This window comes from Ailuropoda melanoleuca, chromosome 7, assembly GCF_002007445.2.
Source record: "Ailuropoda melanoleuca isolate Jingjing chromosome 7, ASM200744v2, whole genome shotgun sequence".
In the NCBI taxonomy this organism is placed as follows: domain Eukaryota; kingdom Metazoa; phylum Chordata; class Mammalia; order Carnivora; family Ursidae; genus Ailuropoda; species Ailuropoda melanoleuca.
This window is the reverse complement of record NC_048224.1, coordinates 82,560,941-82,575,985: the sequence shown is the minus strand read 5'-3', so window position 1 is coordinate 82,575,985 and position 15,045 is coordinate 82,560,941. Positions and strand designations below refer to the sequence as shown.

The 15,045-nt window shown below is 35.8% G+C and overlaps 1 protein-coding gene across 3 annotated transcripts in view; it reads right to left on the bottom strand.

Moving 5' to 3' along the window:
- Nucleotides 1-15,045, bottom strand: part of KPNA3 (karyopherin subunit alpha 3) — a 91,147-nt gene that overhangs the window by 33,573 nt on the left and 42,529 nt on the right. For 2 of the 3 annotated variants that reach the window (XM_034665123.1, XM_034665124.1), the window contains exon 2: nucleotides 13,027-13,071. In XM_034665123.1, the coding sequence (XP_034521014.1) occupies nucleotides 13,027-13,071 (45 nt within the window). Of the gene's footprint in view, nucleotides 1-13,026; nucleotides 13,072-13,455; nucleotides 13,492-15,045 lie in introns of those variants that run through there. The other variant, XM_034665125.1, reaches the window with a different exon arrangement.

Below are 15,045 nucleotides of genomic sequence, written 5' to 3'. Positions count from 1 at the left end.
ATAGAGCTATCATCATCCTTAATAGGAAAAAACTGAGAGCTTTTCCCCTAAGGTAAGGAATAAGACAGGGATGTCCACTCTTACCACTCTCATTCAACATAGTACTGCAAATCCTAGCCTCAGCAATCAGACAACAAAAAGAAAAAGAAGGTGGGGCGCCTGGGTGGCTCAGTCAGTTAAGCATCCAACTCTTGACTTTGGCTCAGGTCATGATCTCAGGGTTGTGAGATTAAATCCAGCTCTGGGCTCCACGCTGGGTGTGGAGTCTACTTAAGGTTCTCTCTCTCTCCCTCTGCCCCTCTCCCCAGTCTCTCTCTTTAAAAAGGGCATTCAAACTGGTAAGGAAGTAAAAATTTCACTCTTTACAGAAGACATGATACTCTACATAGAAAACCTTACTCTACCAAAAAACTGCTAGAATGGATAAACTCACTAAGGTTGCAGAATACAAAATCAATACACAGAAATCTGTTACATTTCTATATACCAATAATGAAGCAGCAGAAAGAGAAATTAAGAAAACAATATCATTTACAATTGCACCCAAAATAAAAAGATACCTAGGAATAAACCTAAGAGGTGAAAGAACTGTACTCTGAAAACTATAAAACACTGATGGGAGACACTGAAGATGACACAAAGAAATGGAAACACATTCCATGCTCAAGGATTAGAAGAATAAATGTTGTGAAAATGTCTATACTACCCAAAGCAATCTATACATTTAATGCAATCCCTTTTAAAATATCAATAGCATTTTTCACACAACTAGAACAAACAATTCTAAAATTTGTATGGAACCACAAAAGACCCCGAGTAGTCAAAGCAATCTTGAAAAAGCAAAGCAAAGCTGGAAGCATCAATATTCTGGACTTCAAGCTATATTACAAAGCTGTAGTAACACTACGGTACCCAGAAATAAACTCACAACTATATGGTCAATTAATCTTCGACAAAGCAGAAAAGAATATCCAATAGGAAAAGGACAGTCTCTTCAACAAATGGCACTGGGAAAACTGGACAGCAACAGGGAAAAGAAAGAAATTGGATCACTTTCTTACACCATACACAAAGATAAATTCAAAATGGGTTAAAGATCTAAATGTGAGACCTGAAACCATAAAATCTTAGAAGAGAGCACAGGCAATAAGCTCTCTGACACTGGCTATAGCAACCTTTTTCTAGATATGTTTCCTGAGGCAAGGGAAACAAAAGCAAAAACGAACTATTGGTACTACATCAAAATAAAAAGCTTCTGCACAGTGAAGAAAATGATCATCAAGACTAAAAGGCAATCTAAGGAATGGGAGAAGATATTTGCAAATGACACATCTGATAAAGGGTTAGTATCCAAGGAACTTATAAAACTCAACACCCCAAAAATAAATAATCCAACTAAAAAATGGCAGAAGACATGAATAGATATTGCTCCAAAAGAAGACATATACAGATGGCCAACAGACACATGAAAAGATGCCTATCATCACTGGTCATCAGGGAAATGCAAATTAAAACTGCAATGAGTTATCACCTCACACCTGTCAGAATGGCTAAAATAAAAAACACAAGAAACAAGTGTTGGTGAGATGTGGAAAAAAAAAAAAAAGGAACCCTCTTAACACTGTTGATGGGAATGCAAACTGGTGCAGCCACTCTGGAAAACAGTATGGAGGTTCCTCAAAGAGTTAAAAATAGATCTACCCTATGACCCAGCAATCATACTGCTGGGTATTTACTCAAAGAATACAAAAACACTAATTCAAAGGGATACCTGCACCCCTACATTTATTGCAGCATTATTTACAATAGCCAAGTGTCCACTGACTGATAAACGGATAAAGAAGATGTGGCTCAGTCGAGTTGAGTGTCTGACTCTTGGTTTCAACTTGGGTCATGATCTCAGGGTTGTGAGATCAAGTCCCATGTCAGGCTTACACACTCAGCGTGGGGTTTGCTTGGGACTCTTTCTCTCCTCTGCCCCTTTCTCTGCTCACACATGCTCTTGCTTTCTCTCTCTCAAAATAAATAAATAAAATATTTTAAAAAGAGAACGTGGGCTAGGCATTTTAGTATTATTTCTTATAACTGCATTCACATTTATAATTGTCTCAAAATTTCAATTAATAAAAACCTGATCAATCAAAACTTCAATTAATGAAACCCTGAACTAGTTTTTTTCCTTAAGTTTTTATTTTAATTCCAGTTACTTAACATACAGTGTTGTATTACTTTCAGGTGTGCAATATAGTGATTCAGCACTTCCATACAATACCCAGTGCTCATCACAATAGGTGCACTCCTTAATTCCCATCACCTATTTAATACAATCCCCCAACACCTCCCATGGTAAACATCAGTTTGTTCTCTATAATTAAGAGTTTGTTTCTTGATTTATCTCTCTCTCTTTTTCCCTTTCCTCACTTGTTTTATTCCTTAAATTGCATATGTAAGTGAAATCATATGGTATTTGTCTTTCTCTGATTTATTTCACTTAGCTTAATACTCTCTACCTCCATTCATGTCATTGCAAATGGGAAGATTTCATTCTTTTTCATGGCTGAATAATATTCCATTGTATATATAAACCACATCTTTTTTTTAAAAAGATTTTATTTATTTAAGACAGAAAGACAGAGAGAGACCACATGGGCAAGCACGTGTGAGCATGAGCAGGGGGAAGGGGCAGAATCAGACTCCCTGCTGAGCAGGGAGCCCAATGCAGGGCTCAATCCCAGAACCCTGGGATCACGACCTAAGCCAAAGGCAGACGCTTAACCGCCCCAGCGCCCCTAGCCCAGCTTCTCTTAATTAACATTTTGTCAAACTATAGTATAATACCACAACCAAGACATTGACATTGATACAACCCACTGACCTTATTCAGATTTCCTGTCTTACCTGGATTCACTGTATGAAAGTTTGTATATTAATTCTATACAATTTTATCATCTGCACAGGTTTATGTATCCACCATTATAGTCAAAATATGGAACAATTCCAAAAACAGAAGATGCCCTTCTGTTGCCCTTTTATAAGCAAACAACCTCCACCTCTCCTCCCTGTCCCTGTATCTAACCCCTGCAACCACTAATCTGTCCTTCATTTATAAAATTTCATCATTTCAAAAATATTATATAAATGGAATCACACAGTATATAATCTTTTCGTGATGGGCTTTCTTTTGCCCAGCATAACTCCCTAGACATTCACATAAGTTGTTGCTTCTATCAATAATATGTTCCTTTTAATTGCTGAGTGGTATTTCATGGCAAAGGCATACCAAAGTTTAACCAATTACCCCTTAAAGACATCTGGATTGTTCCCAGGTTTTGGCTATTACAAAATAAAGTTGTTACAAACATTCATGTACAGATTTTGTACGAACACCAGTCCTCAGATCTCTGGGATAAATAAGTAGGAATGTAACCGGTAGGCTGTACAGTAGCAACATGTTTTCCAGAGTGACTACCATTCCACATTCCCAACAGCAACATATGAGTGATCCAATTTCTCTACATCCTCACTAGCATTTCATGTTGTCACTATTTTTTATTTTAGCCATTCTAATAGATACTTAGTTGGTTTTAATCCATATTTCTCTGATGGCTAATAATGTATTAATAATAATAAGCACAATAAGTGCCATCTATATATCTCCTTCAATGAAATGTCTCTTCTCAACCTTGCCCATTTTTTTAATTAGGTTTTTTTGTTTTTGTTTTACTGCTAATCGTTAAGAGTTCATTATATATACTAGATACTAGTCCTATATTGGCTGTGTTGTTTTCTTCTTATCTCTAGCTTGTATTTTCATCCTCTTCACATGAGCTTTCACAGAACTAAATTTTTTTATTAAGTTCCAACTTTCTTTTTATGGATTATGCTTTTGTTGTCAACTGTAAGAACCATTTGCCTGGCCCTGGATCCTGAAAATTTTCCTCCACTTTTTCCCTAAAAGTTTTATAGTTTCCTGTTTTACATTTAAGTCTAGGATCTATTTTATGTATTTGTATAAGTGTGAGAATGAGGTTGAGGTTATTTATTTTTGCCTATGGATTTCCAATTGCTCTATTACCATTTGCTAAAGAAGCTATTCTTCCTCCATAGAATTAGTTTTGCCTCTGCCAAAAGAAACTTGGGTGTATCTGAGTGGGTTTATTTCGGGAGTCTATCTTCTGTTCCATTGAGCAATGTGTCCATCCTTCAGCTGATACCATGCGGTATTCATTGCTGTAGCTATTCCTTAAGCCATAATATTGGGCAGAGCAATTGCTCCTGTTTTTAATTCTTTATCAGGGTTGTTTTAAGTCTTCTAGAGCCTGTGCCTTTCCATAAACATTTTAAAATATGCTTGTCTGGGGGTACATGGGTAGATCAGATGGTTAAGCGTCTGACTCTTGATTTGGGCTCAGGTCATGAGATTGAGTCCCACTAGTATCTTGGTGAGAATTTTTGCATCCACATTCATCAAGGATATTGGTCTATAATTCTTTTTGGTGGGGTCTTTGTCTGGTTTTGGGATCGAGGTAATGTTGGCCTCATAAAAAGAGTTTGGGAGTTTTCCTTCCCTTTCTATTTTTAAAAACAGCTTCAGAAGAATAGGTATTAGTTTTTCCTTAAAGGTTTGGTAGAATTCCCCTGGGAAGCCATCTGGCCCTGGGATCTTGTTTGCTGGTAGATTTTTGATTACTGCTTCAATTTCCTTCCTGGTTATGGGTCTGTTCCAGTTTTCTATTTCTTCCTGTTTCAGTTTTGGTAGTTCATACATCTCTAGGAATGCATCCATTTCGTCCAGATTGCCTAATTTGTTAGCTTTGCTTATAATATTTTTCTATAATTGTTTGTATTTCTTCAGTGTTGGTTGTGATCTCTCCTCTTTCATCCATCATTTTATTTATTTGGGTCCTTTCTCTTTTCTTTCTGATAAATCTGGCCAGGGGTTTATCAATCTTATTAATTTTCTCAAAGAATCAGCTCCTACTTTCGTTGATCTGTTCTACCATTCTTTTGGTTTCTATTTCATTGATTTCTGCTCTAATCTTTATTAGTTCCCTTCCCCTGCTGGGTTTAGGCTTTATTTGCTGTTCTTTCTCCAGCTCCTTTAGTTCTAAGGTGAGGTTGTGTATCTGAGACCTTTCTTGTTTCTTGAGAAAGACTTGTATTGCTATATACTTCCCTCTTAGGACCACCTTTGCTCCAGGTTTTGAACAGTTGTGTTTCCATTTTCATTTGTTTCCATCAATTTTTTAAATTCTTCTTTAATTTCCTGGTTGACCCATTCATTCTTTAGTAGGATGCTCTGTAGCCTCCATGTATTTGAGTTCTTTCCAAATTTCCTCCTGTGATTGAATTCCAGTTTCAAAGCATTGTTGTCCTAAAATATGTAGGAAATGGTCCCAATCTTTTGGTAACAGTTGAGACCTGATTTGTGACCCAGGATGTGATCTATTCTGGAGAATGTTCCATGTGCACTGGAGAAGAATGTGTATTCTGTTGCTTTAGGATGGAATGCTTTGAATCTATCTGTGAAGTCCATCCGGCCCAGGGTGTCATTCAAAGCCCTTATTTCCTTGTTGATCTTCTGCTTAGATGATCTGTCCACTGCTATGAGTGGGATGTTAAAATCCCTAGTATTATTATCGACGTGTTTCTTTAATTTTGTTATTAACTGGCAGCTCCCATGTTAGGGGCATAAATATTTACAACTGTTAGATCTTCTTGTTGGATAGACCCTTTATGATATAGTGTCCTTCATCTCTTCTTACAGTCTTTGGTTTAAAATCTAATTTGTCTGAGATGAAGATTGCGACTCCAGCTTTCTTTTGATGTCCATTAGCATTATAAATGGTTTTCCATCCCCTCACTTTAAATCTGGAAGTGTCTTTGGGTCTAAAATGAGTCTCTTGCAAACAGATATCCACGAGTTTTGCTTTTTTATCCAATCTGATATCCTGTGTCTTTTGATTGGGACATTTAGCCCATTTACAGAGTAACTATTGAAAGATATGAATTTAGTGCCATTGTATTACCTGTAAAGTGACGGTTTCTGTGGATTGTCTCTGTTCCTTTCTGGTCTATGTTACTTTTGGGCTCTCTCTTTGCTTAAAGGATCCCCTTTAATATTTCCTGTAGGGCTGGTTTGGTGATCACAAATTCTTTTAGTTTGTTTGTCCTGGAAGCTTTTTATCACTCCTTGTATTTTGAAGACATCCTAGCTGGATAAAGTATTCTTGGCTGCATATTCTTCTCGTTTAGCACCCTGAATATACGATGCCAGTCTTTTCAGACCTCTGTGGATAGGTCTGCTGCCAACCTGATGTTTCTAAACTTGTAGGTTACAGACCTCTTGTCCTGAACTTCTTTCAGGATCTTCTCTTTGTCTCAGACTTGCAAGTTTTACTATTATATGTCAGGGTGTTGATTTATTTTATTGATTTTTGAGGGGGGTTTTCTGTGCCTCCTGGACTTGGATGCCTGTTTCCTTCCCCAGATTAGGGAAGTTCTCCACTATAATTTGCTCCAATATACTTTCTGCGCCCCCCTTTCCTCTTCTTCTAGGATCCCAATTATTCTACTATTGTTTCCCTTGATGGTATCATTTATCTCTCAAATTCTCCCCTCGTGATACAGTAGTTGTTTATCTGTCTTTTTCTCAGCTTCTTTATTCTTCACCATTTGGTCTTCTATATCACTAATTCTCTCTTCTGCCTCATTTATCCTAGCAGTTAGGGCCTCCACTTTTGACTGCATCTCATTAATAGCCTTTTTAATTTCAACTTGGTTAGATTTTAGTTTTTATTTCTCCAGAAAGGGATTCTCTAGTGTTTTCTACTTTTTTTTTTTTAAAGCCCAGCTGGTACCTTTATAATCGTTAGTCTGAACTCTAGTTCTGACACCTCACTTATGTCCATACAGATTAGGTCCCTGGCAGTCAGTACTGCCTCCTGTTTTCTTTTGTGAGGTGAATTTTTCCATCTTGTCATTCTGTCCAGAGAAGAATAAGTGAGTGACAGAACAAAACACTAAAATGGCAAAAACAACCCCAGGAAAAAAGGATCTGTACTCAGAAAACTACAGAATACTTAGGAAAGAAATTGAGGAAGACACAATGAAATGGAAAAACATTCTATGCCCATAGACTGGAAGAATAAATACTGTTAAAATGTCTATGCTACCTAAAGCAATCTAAACATTCAGTGCAATCCCTATCAAAATACCATCAACTTTTTTCACAGAGCTGCAACAAACAGTCCTAAAATTTGTATGGAACCAGAAAAAGACCCCAAATAGCCAAAGGAATGGTGAAAAAGAAATCCAAAACTGGTGGCATCATAATTCTGGATTTCAATCTCTATTACAAAGTTGTAAGTATCAAGACAGTATGATACGGACACAAAAACAGACACATAGATCAATGGAACAGAACACAGAACTCCAAAATGGACCCTCATCTCTATGATCAACTAATCTTAGACAAAGCAGGAAAGAATAGCCAATGGAAAAAGGACAGTCTCTTCAATAAATGATGCTGGGAAAACTGGAAAGCCACATGCACAAGAATGAAACTGGATCATTTCCTTACACCATACACAAAAATAGACTCAAAATGGATGAAAGACCTAAATATAAGACAGGAATCCATCAAAATCCTAGAGGAGAATATAGGCAGCAACCTCTATGACCTCAGCCAAAGCAACTTCTTGCTAGACATGTCTCCAAAGGCAAGCAAAAGAAAGGCAAAAATGAACTATTGAGACTTCATCAAGATAAAATGCTTTTGCACAGCAAAGGAAACAGTTGACAAAACCAAAAGATAACTGACAGAATGGGAAAAGATATTTGCAAATGACATATCAGATAAAGGACTGGTATCCAAAATTTATAAAGAACTTATAAAACTCAACACCCAAAGAACAAATAATCCAATCAAGAAATGGGTTGAAGACATGAACAGACACTTCTCTAAAGAAGACATACAAATAGCCAACAGACACATGAAAAAATGCTCAACATCACTCAGCATCAGGGAAATACAAATCAAAACCACAATGAGATACCACCTCACACCAGACAGAATGGCTAAAATTAACAAGTCAGGAAACGACAGATGTTGGTGAGGATGCAGAGAAAGGGGAACCCTCTTACACCGTTGGTGGAAATGGAAGCTGGTGCAGCCACTCTGGAAAACAGTATGAAGATTCCTCAAAAAGCTGAAAATAGAACTACCCTACAATCCAGCAACGGCACTACTGAATATTTACCCCACAGATACAAATGTAGTGATCTGAAGGGGCACCTGCAATGTTTATAGCAGCAATGTCCACAATAGCCAAACTATGGAAAGAGCCCAGATGTCCATCGACAGATGAATGGATAAAGAAGATATAAAGATACACACACACACACACACACACAAACACAATGGAATACCACTCAGCCATCAAAAAATGAAATCTTGCCATTTGCAACAATGTGGATCGCTTATACAGGGTATAATGCTAAGTGAAATAAGTCAATCAGAGAAAGACAATTATCATATGATCTCACTGATACATAGAATTTAAGAAACAAAACAGAGGATCATAGGGGAAGAGAGGAGAAAATGAAACAAGATGAAGCCAGAAAGGGAGACAAACCATAAGAGACTTAATCATAAGGAACAAACTGAGGGTTGCTAGAGGGGAGGAAGGTGGGGGGGATGGGGTGACTGCGTGATAGACATTAAGGAGGGCATGTGATGCAAAGAGCATCGGATATTATATAAGACTGATGAATCACAGACCTATACCTCTGAAACCAATAATATATGTTAATCAATTGAATTTAAATTAATTAAAAATAAATAAAATCTTTTGAAAATGGTATTGTACTTATAATTTTGATTTCTGCATGTTCACAGTTAGCATATATAAGCCATTGATTTTTATGTGTTAATCTTATATTCTGTGACCTTGCTGAACTCACTTATTAATTCAAGGAGCTTTTCTGTAGATTTTATAGGATTTTCTACATAGACAATCGTCATCTGCAAATAGGGGCAGTTTTATTTTTTCCTTCCTAAACTAAATGCCTTTTATTTTTCTCGACTTATGGCACTAGCTAGAATTGTCAGAACTGTATTAAATAAGAGCAATAAGAGTAGACATCCTTGCCTTGTTTTCAGATCTTAGGGGAAAAGCATTCCATTGTCCACCAGTAAGTACGATATTAACTGTAGGTTTTTTGCAGATGTTCTTTACCAAGTTGAGCAAGTTCCATCTGTAACTTATTGAGAGTTTTATTGGGAATGAGTGTTGGATTTTGTTTCTGTATTAACGATATGATCATATGAATTTCCTTTATTATCCTGTTGATATAGGGGAATTCAGACTATTTTTAAAAAGATATTTTACTAAAAGGCCAAACAATTCAAACAATTATACTGTATCTGATTAAGCAAATTGGGCATTTTGGTGGTGTTTTCATTATGTAAAAACTTAGCCAGCCCTACCCCGAGATCTAATGACAATAAAATCCTAGTGGGATATCTGACCGATCAATCACCAAGAGAAGATTATATAAAGTTTACTACAATGTGCTCAAGTTAAAAATGCCAGCGACAGGTTTTGGACTGATTTTCAACTCATGAGGCATTATTCACTCAACAAACATTTACCTTGAGAGGCATTATAGCATAATGATTAAGAGCTCAGCTCTGCCATTTATCAGCTGTGTGATTTTAAGCAAGTTATTTAACTCCTATGTAACTCTGTTTACAACACGATATAAAACAGAAGTATAGACTTCTGTGTAAGTGTTGATACGTAAGTACCTACTTAAATAGGAAAGTAAGATATCAAGGAGGTAAAAGAAGACAAAAAATTTCAAAAAAAAAATATGAGGCCAGTAAAAACAGTACATATTAATACTTAGATCTCACTCTCAACCTGACAGAGCATTATCAGTGTTATTCAAAGTATGATCCTTGGACTGGCTGAAATTTCTCAATTTGTTACAGGTCTGCTACAAGATATGGAGCTTTTGCCAAAAATCAACTATGAAACTAAACACATTGTTTAGTTCCATTATTTATTTACTTAGGCAGAAGGATTTTTTGGTAAAGGAAGAAGTCCCTTGTTTAATATTTTGACATAAACTCCCTAATTTGTCACAGATTAGGACTTTTGAATAGTACTGCTTCATATCTATAGTATTTGTCTTAAAAATTCAATAAATGATTTTTTAAAAGTTCAATGAATGATTTAAATATAGAGAAAAGTTTAAGGTATCATAATCACTTTAATTCTTGAATGTTAGCATTTAATAAGTACCAACTATTGGTCCAGAATTTGACTAGGCATTTAGGGTTAGGCTGGGAGAGAGACTTGAGAGTACTTGCGGTAAGGGAGTGTTATCACTCTCACTTTAAAAGATTACAGTCTAGGGGCGCCTGGGTGGCACAGCGGCTAAGCGTCTGCCTTCGGCTCAGGGCGTGATCCTGGCGTTATGGGATCAAAGCCCCACATCAGGCTCCTCTGCTATGAGCCTGCTTCTTCCTCTCCCACTCCCCCTGCCTGTGTTCCCTCTCTCACTGGCTGTCTCTCTCTCTGTCAAATAAATAAAAATGAAATCTTTAAAAAAAAATAAAAATAAAAAAATAAAAGATTACAGTCTAATGCAAATGGGTAAAGCTCATCTGTGAAACTCTTGAAACTAGCTTTCCTGTATTTTTCAAGAACCCCAATATCATTAACAACAATGCTGTGATTTTCTCCTCAATGGAGCTATAGAGACAGCAAGGCTACAAGTAGAGACAGATTCTGACTATAAAGAGTAAAGGAATCTTCTCTTGAAGGTCTCTCCACGCCTCTGTAGAAGCATATCAAAATCAATTAAGTTTTGTCTGAAGTTTAGGCTTTATTTTAGGAACGGTTCACATTCTGCTGCTTAACCAGGGAATTCTGAAATGTGAAGTAAGGAATTTCTTGAGATTTTTCTTAGTTAATTTCATTTTTGGCCCTTCTATAAGGATTTCTAGGAACTAATTCTAGTGACTGAAAAGGAAATAATGTTATCTAGGGAGAAAAAGAAGAGATAAGAGGACTCTAATGTAACTAAAATGGATATTTAAAAAGATGTACTATGACAAGCAAGAAACTTTAATTCTATAAATTAAGTACAGAAGACAGCACAACTATAGGAGGAACAAATAACCAAATATAAATACAAATGCACAGCTTGAATTTATAAGCATATTAGAAGAGCTAGAAAGCTTAAAATAAGAGGAGGATTCTGAATAATACCAGGACCAACACAAAAGTTTTCTAAGCATGAAAATTTAAGGGAAAGTAAAGCCCACATCTGGAGATAGCTGGTATAATGTTAACAGATGTTTTACTCCTACTGTCTCTATTGAGGAGAATGATCTTTAGAGGATGAAAGAAAAACCAGACACAAAGGACACTTACTGTTCTATTTATATAAAGTTCAAACTATGAAAAATAATCTATAATATTAAAAATCAAGATAATGGTTATCCTTGGGTGAAGGAGTAACTGGGAAGGAGCCTTGGTTACAGGTAATGTTCTCTTTCTTGATCTAAGAGCTTATTATACAGAAGTGTTCACTCTGTGAAAATTCATCAAGCTGTACACTTAAGATGTGTTGACCTTTTTCTATGTATGTTATATGCTAATAAAAAGTTTAAAAGGAAAAAAAAAGAAGCTAGGTCTGAAGTGTTTAGGTTGGTAAGGAGCTCATGTCACTGTCTTTATTAAGCTAAGGCTTAGTTCACTTCTCTAGTCCAAATAAAAGAAGGATCTGAAAAAACTTGAAAATATGACTGCCAAATCACTGTTGTTAATCTGTATCTTTGAAGAGGTTAAGGAGTTGAAAGCACACTGGAATTAGTAAGAATTTTTCAATTGTACTAAAGACTGGGGGGAGTGCATAGGGAATATAGGAAAATGACTCAGGAACTATACACTATACCAATGAGCATAATATTGATGCTGGGTAAAAATTCATGACCAAAGTAGGTATTTAATAAATACCTATTACATAAATAAATGCACAGGTCTAATTATTATAGTTTTACTAACTTGGAGAGTGTTACTCTCAGAATCAAGACCTTCCTTCTCTCCAAAACTGAAAAGTTTCAAGATAGTAATTTAATATAGGAATTTCAGGAGTGAATTAAGATCAAGAAAAGGATCTGATTTAAGATAAACATAAAGATTTGGAAATAAATTTCAAAATCTATTTTTTAATGTACATGTAATATAGAAAATTAGTTATGTGTATTTTCTTGATTGGCAATTAAAATATTTGCTTCAATAAAATGAGCTTGCACAAATACACAATCTCATGAAGGTTAACTCTAAAGTCCTCAAAAAAACCCAGAAGAAAATACAATAAATTTTAACAGCAGTTTCATTTAATTGGTAAGATATAAGGTTATTTTACTTTCAGTTTTCTAAAGTATCTTTAACAAGTATGTGTAACTTTTACATGAAAAAGGTAGAGGAATCCTATCTAGCCCAAAGAAAAAAGATATTAAGAAAACAAAACAAAACAGAAGAGTATCTAATTTCATCAGATGTGAGAATTTCAATGATGGCACTAAAATACTTCTCGCAGTACACAGTACCTCAATAAATGAAAGCTGTTGTACGTATATACCACTATTAACTATTTAATGATATTTTTTTATGCTGTATGGTTTAGGGATGACCACTAATTTGCCATAGTATTTTCATTATTCGAGTTATACAGAATTTTATTTTATTTTATTTTTTTTTAAAGATTTTATTTATTTATTTGACAGAGACAGCCAGCGAGAGAGGGAACACAAGCAGGAGGAGTGGGAGAGGAAGAAGCAGGCTTCCAGCGGAGGAGCCTGATGTGGGACTCGATCCCATAACGCCGGGATCACGCCCTGAGCCGAAGGCAGACGCTTAATGACTGCGCTACCCAGGCGCCCCTATACAGAATTTTAAAATCAGAAAAACCTCCTAATTACTTTTTGCTAAATGCAATCACCCTTACCTTTCGTAGTTCAACTGTCACTTCATTCCGGTGTCTTCGCATTGTCTAAAAGGAAAAATAAAGAATATATAAGTACTGAATATTGATACTGCTAGTAGATAAATTAAGGTCTAAGGCAGTTAATATTTAAAAATTTTTCAGAAGTAATTCATTGTTAAGGATTAAAGACTGGTCAGTTTTAAGACTTCAAATGAACCACGGGAGTTTAAAAAGCCAAACTCCTGTCTATTTTACTGGATATCTGTTGGTTAATTTTGTGGGGAGTGGGATGTGGGGCTTGGCTGCCTAGAATCCACTCCCCTTTCCAAACTGCACCCAGGTTTCTTTCGGGAATTATATACCCTCTGCTGTGGACTGCCCTGATCAAACTCCTATTGAAGTATCTCATTCTCTCCTAGTTTTGAGTAGGGCATGCAACCGAAACCATACCAGCAGAACTTTCTCCCCCATGACTCTGAACCTTGAGCAAAGTGGAAAGGAAAAAAAAAAAAGTAAGGTAGCACATTAATTTCCAAAGGAAATATCTGGACAAGATAGTGAATAATACCTATATCCTGGAGTTGCTCTATTACCAGATCTCAGGTGTTCTTGCTCATTCTATGAACTACCTATATTCTTCCAATAAATTATGGCTTTGCTTAAGTTGGCCAGAGTTGGGTTTTAATGTTTTCAACCAATGAAACCTATCTCAAATGATTCATGTTTTAAAAAACTAAAAAACTTATTGTCATGGCCTTAAAACCACATGAAAAGGAAAATAAATTTGGGATAGATATTTTGTATCAAAAGGCAAAGTATCCTTCTATGTTTACTGAGAGACTCTATCAAGCATGGTCTTATCAGGAATGACTGATCAGATACCCCGTCTCCCCTTGATGTACTGATATGATGGATTAACTTATTACACATCTAAGTATGGTAAAACCCTTACATTTTTGGAATAAAGGCTACATAAAGGTTACATGGTTATGGTATATTATTATTTTAATATATTGCCAGATTCAGTATGCTACTATTTTATTTAATAATTCTTTTGTTATGGTATCTCTGTCAAGTTTTCTTAAATTGCAGTGATAAATTAATTCTTTTTAGGAAAAAAATCCCATGAAAACCAAATTATAAAGTTTGTTAAATATGCTAAAATATTAATCTAGCTATAACTTAATGCTTAAATATATATATGTTAAATGTAAACAAAACTGCCAAACAAAATTCAAATTAGTAGCATTCATTTAATGTGAAGAAATGATGCACTAATAAAACGATTATCACTAGTAGGGTTCAACAGTAGAAAGACAGAGCCTTGAATCTAATTCTGTGTTTCTGTGTTTTGACTTTAAAATGATGAATACACAGACCGCTTCATGCATAAATTCATCATATAGAATGGTAATAAACGTTGAGCAATTTTCAAATACCAATATTATTTTGATAACTCTAAACTGTCTTGATTCACTTGAAGATTAGAACTGCACTACAGTTAAAATTTGCCTATATGAATATCTAATCCAACTGTTACTGGAACTGAGAAGGAAAAATATTTTCATTGCAATAACTACTACATTTAATGATTTATAAACTGTTACTAAGATGATAGGCACACAACAAAAAAGATCCAGGCAACATATCCCTTACAAAATATGATCAAGTTACTGCTATACCGTAATTCACACTAAAATACTTAGCATCAGTAGGAGTAGTGAGGGGCGCCTGGGTGGCTCAGTTGTTAAGCGTCTGCCTTTGGCTCGGGGCATGATCCCAGGGTCCTGGGATCGAGCCCCACATTGGGCTCCCTGCTCCACTGGGAGCCTGCTTCTTCCTCTCCTGCTCCCCCTGCTTGCATTCCCTCTCTTGCTGGCTGTCTCTCTCTGTCAAATAAATAAATAAAATCTTAAAAAAAAAAATAGGAGTAGTGAGTCAACTTCTAAAGTTCCCTAATTTAGAAGTCCACACTTCAAAGAAAGTTAGTATTTGTAGCACCCATATCAGAAGTTACCTCCCAGTTAAGTAAATGCTTCC